The 7,869-nt window shown below is 26.1% G+C and overlaps 1 protein-coding gene across 1 annotated transcript; it reads right to left on the bottom strand.

Moving 5' to 3' along the window:
• Window positions 1–214: 214 nt before the first annotated feature.
• Window positions 215–5,618, bottom strand: LOC131649844 (protein FAR1-RELATED SEQUENCE 5-like). The gene is made up of 2 exons (XM_058919597.1): window positions 5,552–5,618; window positions 215–1,107 (listed from the first exon to the last, which is right to left on the bottom strand). The coding sequence occupies exons 1-2, from the start codon at window positions 5,616–5,618 to the stop codon at window positions 215–217; spliced, it is 960 nt and encodes a 319-aa protein (XP_058775580.1).
• Window positions 5,619–7,869: the final 2,251 nt, after the last annotated feature.

The raw sequence follows: 7,869 nt of genomic DNA, 5'->3' as shown, positions 1-7,869 counted from the left end.
GGCTTCACCAATTTTCCAACTTCAGTCTCTACTTGTTTCGTCCCTACGGAGGGTTTAACCTTACTTCTCACATTACATGTTATGTGATATCGACTAAGTAATGCATTAGAAGAAGGGAATACCTTTGTCACCGCGTTTATCAACGCGGTGTCGTGGTCCGTAACAATTGTCTTAGGCATCTCGACTTATTACTTCAAAAGTGACCGACACACCTCTAATGACCATGTAAAATTATCCTCTTTTTCACACTCCAAAAAATTAAAACCAACACACATGTCTTCTCGGTGGATGTAACACCGACCATCTCAAATAACGGAAGTCTATACTTGTTGGTTTTGCACATAGAATCAAGAATGAGCACTGTCGAAAATATGTTAAACAACTTTATCGAATTCGGATGAGTCCAAAAAATATCTCGAACAGTAACTCTATCGTCGCAAGTTTTGTACCGTGACACGTATTTGTTATCATCCAACAATTTCAAGAGTTGTTGCATCTCACTTCTATCTCCCCTAATCGCCTTATTATTGAGGTACCGAATGTTATACACTTGACTTATATTTGATACGTTGTCGGGTTCCTTCTGTTTCAATGTGGCAGGTATATTTTTTGGTTGGATAAGATTCAAGAACATGTCACTAAAACATGTCTTCTCTTCCGGTTTGAGCCGACATACACTAGGATGACCTTGTAACTTTGAGAACAAATCATGGTTATGCAAACCATAAATAAAACTAAATCTCCACTTCTTGCTAGCCAACATATAACAACAGATTTTAAATGGACACTCACATTTTCTACTACTCATGTCGTCTCTTTTAGACTTCCTTAGAGGAGGATGGTATTTCCCGCTTCTTTCGCACAACATTGTTACGAAAGCATTTCTTCTTGCCGTACCATTATTTGATCTTCCTATTTCCACATCAAAACCAAGGTTAGTTGCATTCCTACTAATCCATATGAGCATGCTTTCACGATCATCAAACTCTTGCTTGTTATTAAAGTCACCGCCGACATCAACCGCCTTTACGACTACCCCTTCAACATTCGAAGAAACATCGACTAAAAGAACTAATTCTCTTGAGATATTATCGGGGTGCATCATACCTATTTGTAAACAATAACATAAATAACACAAAATCACAAGATTGCTGAAAAACAACACAGACGTGTTTCGTAAATGTACCTCTGGATCGTGTTCATCTTCAACACGTTTCGTATATGTACCTCCGGAAGGAACGTTACATTTTTTTACAAAAATTTGATTCATAATGTGAACAATGCAACAGATAAAGATGAATGTTTACCTGGAATTCTGTCTTCTCTTGCTCCCTTTGATATGTTGCACCAAAAAGTTGGAGTTTTAGAGTGAAAAATGATATTGATGAAGTAGGGTTTTTAGGTTGTGGAGGTGACTGTTGAAGAAGAAAACCAACAATGGGAAGTGATCATGCTGGTTCAAACTATATGAGATAGTTTCGTAGGTACATCTATGAAAAATTCTAGCACTAAATCATTTAGTAGATGTACCTACGAAAAAAATCTCTGAATTAAATTAATTTGAAATTTTCACAATGTTCACTGATTTAAAATGCTTATGTATATGCACCTCCAACAATAACCAAATTTTATTAAAAAAAAGTGCTTTTAAATATATATATACAAAAACAAAGAGCATAATTGAAATTTCATCAAATACCTAAAAGTTTGAAGAGGTCATTGAGATTTTCTAATAGTAAAATAGTAAAAATGTATAGCAAGTGTTCCAATCCACCATATTATTCACACTCATACAAATATTGAAAACATTTCCAAAAGTGACATACCTAGTTTCAAAACAAACTCCACATGTCTAACTATCTAATTAAATTAGTTTTAAAAAAAAAACTGTCACACTAAATGCAATATTACTAATAAGCTATTCATCTTGAAAATATAATTTTATTGTTCTAAATTCAAAGTAACAAACCAAACTGCAGGCCAAATAAAATATATCAGTTTCTATGAATTTGTACAAAACTAAAATATAAACAATGTTTAGAGAACATAACAAAAAGTACAAGATGTAAAGATGAAATAATATAATTAATCCTCATACCATGCTTGTCTCACAAACCTCGAGAAGACATGATTCTATGTGTACACACTTATTAATTTTTTCATAGTAACAATTGGATTTTTTATCGTTAAAAGTACATCATTCACTATAAAGGAAATGAATTTTACTGTAACTACAATGATTAAAGATTCCATAATTATAAATTATTGTATAGCATAATCAATAAAGAAACAAAACATGAACATTACAACAAGCAGCACCGTCAGGAACGTGGATTATAAATCTACTTAATATAAATGTAAGGTTGTCATGATGACAACCTTGGATAAAATCCTAGCTTCAAGGTGGTGTCACCCTCTCAAAACACTCAAGATGATGTGTCATTCTCTCAAAGCATTCCAAAATATATAAATTTAATAATTATTTAAAAAATCTCCTAAACTAAAAAATATATCTCTTCATTTTTTAAACATTAATTCTTTACGAATAATTTTTAATAAAAAGTGACATTAGTTTTTTTTATAAACAATATAATTACTATATTATTTTATATTTTATATATATCAAAATGATTTTTATATCTAACATTTAAAGTTTCCCAAATCATGTTGATAATTACTAAAAAAAAAAATCCAAATTAAAAAATATATGTTAAAGAATTGAAGTAGTTAAAATTTTATAAAAATAATAATTTAAAAATGGAACTAAAGATAAAGTAATAGAATAGTCTAATGTTCATAAGCATTTCATTTTAATAATTTAATAATATAAAATAAAAATATTTTTACGAAAATAAAAATTATGTGATAGAGAAAAGTAGATAAAATATTATAAAAATAAAAATTATTTGATATGATAGTTTAAAGTTTATAAGCATAAATAATAGAAACTATTTTTATTCTCATAATTAATAATTAAATTATAAACAAAATATGGTTCTGAAACCCACTAAAACTCCACTATATCAATTATTAAATTATCTCTTAATTATTAAATTATTATTATTTCTTTGATAATTATTTCACTAACTAATTTCTTTATTCCTCTATCTCTTTAATTATTAAATTATTATTTTTTGATAATCATCCTACTAACTAATAACTTTGCATATAAAAAATAACTATTTTAATTACTATTTTCAATTTATTAATTATTTATTGTATTATTATTAGTAGTAGTATTAATGACACTAATAAAACACATTAAACGCAATAACAATTAACTAATAATGACTTTTTTCCGTTTTTGTAAGAAAATAAACAAAAATATCAACTCATTAATTGTACGTTGGTTTGAATTATTATAAATTTATAACCATTTTTAATATTCCATAATCTTAAATTTTAACTTTAATTCTAATCGTTATAATGTATGATTTGAATTATTATAAATTTATTATCATTTTTTTATATTCTATAACCTTCTATTCATTAATTTTTCAGTTATTTTATCCATCTAAATACATTAAAGGTGTTGTAAAAAAAACTTTCTACTCACCTCCTATTTAAATTATATATATTTAAATAAATATTATAAATATTATTTATAAATTATAAAGTTAATTTATATTAATATATTGATAATATATAACAATCTTTTTTATATACTTATTTTCATCATTCTATTTTCAAGATTTTTAATATATTTATTCATTTAATAAAAAAAATCATATATAAGATCTTCATTCTAAGTTTTTTTATTTTATATGTTAAATTTATTTCTTCTTGATATAGTTATAGGAGTTTACTTTTTCTTGCTATAGTTAAAGGAAGAATAAGAAAAGTATTTAATTTTGAAGATTTTTCGTTCTTTTTTCTCACTTTCTATTCTTCATTCTTATTATATCATATATGTGATTTGAACCATTACTATTTCATTTTTTTATTTCTAAGTTTGAATAACATTTGATTAAAGATGTAATTTGGCATTGACAAAGTCTAACAGTTGATTTGGCTACTAAATTATTTCTGTTTAATTTCTCTTTGCTATAATGAATTAAAATAATAGAAAAGGTATGAAATTTAAAGGATTTTATTTTTCTGTGTTTCTTTTCGTTCCTCATTGTAATTATATCATATTAGGGCCACAATTAATTATAAGATAGAATTTAAAATTTGAAAAATCTAACTATTGATGGAAGTACGTGGATATCTTATTTATTAAATTATCAATTGTTAAAATACACATTTATAACTTTTATTGTTCTTATTATATATAGAATTGTTATTGCAGTATTGATTTTATTCGTGTAAATGAATTTTGTAAAAGTAAATGTATTATATTTCACTATTTACAAAAAAAAAACTCAAATAGACTATAAATTATCTTAAAGCATTGTTTAATTTGTACGACCTTTTAATATAAAAATAAAAAATAGTTAGGCATATAAGAAAACTTTATCTCTAAAATTTGAATATGAATGTATATATATATTTTTTATACTAATCAAGTAATATATTACAATCCTAATATTTTTACTATTACTTATATCACTATAAAAAACTTTTTAAAATTATATTTAATTTTGTTATTTTCCCTTTTAAATAGATGTTATGACTTAAACATTAAACTTTAGTTTTATATGATAAGCAAATAGTTAATCGATTGATGTCATTCAATTTAATTTATAAATGAAATTTATTGACTCTTCAATACTATATTAATGTTTGTAACTTTCCGTTACTATTATATTTTATTATAATTATAATTATTATTATTTTATTATTATTAATGGGTGTTTTTTGCACAATCATTAAATTTTATAACATCAAATATTATTAAAATATTTGAACAGTCAAAAATTAATATTAGCTGAGAATATATAAAAAATGAAATTGAAAAAAAATTCTCAAAAAAAATATATCTAAATCAATGGAATAAAATATTAAAAAAATTATAAGTATATAAAATGATGAACATATAGTGGAATAACTTTATTCTTAACTTAAAAAATTATATGTATTATTTGATACGTGAGTACTGACAAATATTATAATATAAATGGGTTATTATTAGAAATTATATATAATTAAAAATTATATGTTTCTTAAAACTTATTGAATATAATAAAAACTACTTAAAATTATTTTAACGTTTATATATTTTAAAAAGTTGCTAAAATGTCTCTTTTAATGATTTAAAAACGATATATTTTTAAAATTATAGAGTTTTTTTTTTTGGTAAGAAAAATTATAGAGTTAAATCACTTAACTACGCACTAAACATCAAAATTATATTAATTATATAGGTTCGTAAATTTTATACAGTTTAAATCAATAAGAATTTTACTACTTATAAATAATATAATATTTTTATTTATTTATTAAATAAATTAATAAAAAAATCTAAAAAGTTACATTAATAAGTAAATATATATTTCTAATGTAAATATAAAAAATTAAATATATATCTACATTAACAAGTAAATATAAAAAATTAAATACCAACTAGTATAAAAAATATTAATTTTATTTCTAATGTACCCATGCTTACCCGTCGGCGATCTAGTTACTAACAAATGTAAGAACGTGACAACCTGTATCACCCTCGTTAATGCCATTATTCGCATTGATCTTGTTAGTGATGAAGTTGTTTGTAACCCCCAAAATATATTCATAATGACTATTTACTGTTTAATTCTATGTGAGAAAATTCATTTTCTGTTTAATCCTGTGTAACGAAATCCTGGTTTTCGTTCATAAAATTAATTAATCATGCCTAAGGTAATTGTAAATAGTTAGGTAGCTAATAGAATATTTTAATGACTTTAGAGTGATTGAAAAATAGAATATTCAATTTTAAATGTAGCTAATAGAAGATTTTAATGACTTTAGAGTGATTGAAAAATGTTAGAATGTTCAGTTTTAAGTGTGAAAGTTTTAAAGTTCCATATCGACTATGAATATAAGAAATGTTGGATTTATAAGATAGGTGATTCATATCCTCATTGTCTTAAGATTTTATGTGGATACATTAAAAAATTTTGTGGATACATGGCGTCAAGGTTTCTTCGATCTTCAACGTATAATTCATTGACATTTCTTAACCTCGCTCTCCAACATACAAAAATATTTGGACATCTAAGTGTTCTCAATGGTATTATTTTTGAATTAGAAACTATTGGAGTCAAGATTGAAGATGAAGATAAGGCTTTGAGACTTATATGGTCTCTTCCATCTTCCTATGAACATATTAAACATGTTTTGATATATGGGAAGGAAACTTTGAGTTTTAAAGAAGTTGCTAGTAAAATTATTTATAAAGAAAGAAGATTGAAGGGTGAGGATAATACTTCTTCAAACTCAGTGTTTGTTGCTATAGGAAGGCCTTATGTGAAGAAAAATAATGAAATGGGTGAGAAATGTTGAAAATGTGGAAAGATTGGACATATAAAGTATAAGTGTTCTGATGGGGCAGCGTCAAAGAAGGACTCTGAGTCAAATGTTAGCAATGTCTCTCTCGCTGTGAGAGGGGATGATCTTCTCTAAAAATTGAGAAGTGTGTCCTCATGACATTTCTGCTATCAAGGAAAAGGACGAGTTATTGATAGCGGATTAACACATGGACATTAATGGAAAGTGTGTTGATGGTTGAAGAGCTTCCTACCAACATGGAAGTTGCACCATAAAGTTTCAACCTAATTTTCAACATGTGAAAATTCTTAAAATGGTTTAGCTTCAAGTGAAGTATACTCTTCTTTAGGTGGAGTATGATAGTTTTTAAAACTATGATTGTTGGTAAAGACAATGTGAAAATTCTTAAAATTGTGTAGTTTCAAGTGACTATACTCTTTATGGTGGAGTATGATTGTCGGTGAAGATAATGAAAGTTAGTGTATTAATTTGAATGCTTACCAAATAAAAAAAAGTGTATTAATTTGAATAAAGGTGGAGATTATTAGGGTTGGTTGAAAATATACATGTCGAAGAAGTCTAACATTGCTGGAGAGCTTGTGGAAACTTTTTTGCCACGTGAAAATCACGCCACAACTTTGCCACGTGATTTTGACGTCGCAAAGATCTATTTCAATAGCAGGAAAAAACTTGCGACGTGATTTTTCACGCCACAATTTTGCCATGTGAATTTCACGCCACAAAGTGTTGTTATTTTAAAAAATAATTTCGAATTAATAAACCTAAAAAATTATATTTTTTGTATTAATAAACTTAAAAATTTGGTGGGTGTGGTAGCTCTGACAATTGCTAATTGAGTTAAGGAATGCAAGTTGTTGGTCAAGAATTCAACTCCTGACAGTTACATTTATTTGTATTTTCTTTCAAAATGTAATCTGATTGTTGATATTTATAAATCAATAACTTTAAAAAAATTAAAAAACTTAAATAATTAAAATTAAAATTAATACCTTTAAGTTAAATTGGAAGGAGGTGGAGTGATGAAAAATATGAAATTAAAAAATGGGAGAAGATGTGGATGATAGGAAGAAACTGGAAATGGAAGAAGAGTGGAAAATGTGGGGTGATAGGAAAAGAAAAATGAAAAAAGAAGCTGAGAGAGGAACGGATAACGTGAGTGTGGAATGTTTTGTGGGTTATTAAATAGCCACGATAGTGGCGTGAAAATCACGTCACAACTAAATAATTTGCGACAAGATTTTTATGACGCTACATAAAAATGTGAGTCAACCTGTACAACCATCAATTCCATCGGTTAGAGTTTCCCTCTCAATTTTTTTATTTTAAAATTTTGTTTACGACGTATTTTACACGCCATAAAGTAATTATTTTTTAAAAGAGGGATGAGAGAGAGATATGAGAGTTTTGAAAAAGTAAATATTTAGCCACGTGAAAATC

Source organism: Vicia villosa, linkage group LG2, assembly GCF_029867415.1.
Source record: "Vicia villosa cultivar HV-30 ecotype Madison, WI linkage group LG2, Vvil1.0, whole genome shotgun sequence".
NCBI classification, from domain to species: domain Eukaryota; kingdom Viridiplantae; phylum Streptophyta; class Magnoliopsida; order Fabales; family Fabaceae; genus Vicia; species Vicia villosa.
Note: the sequence above shows the minus strand (reverse complement) of the source record. Positions and strands in the feature narration are given on the sequence as shown.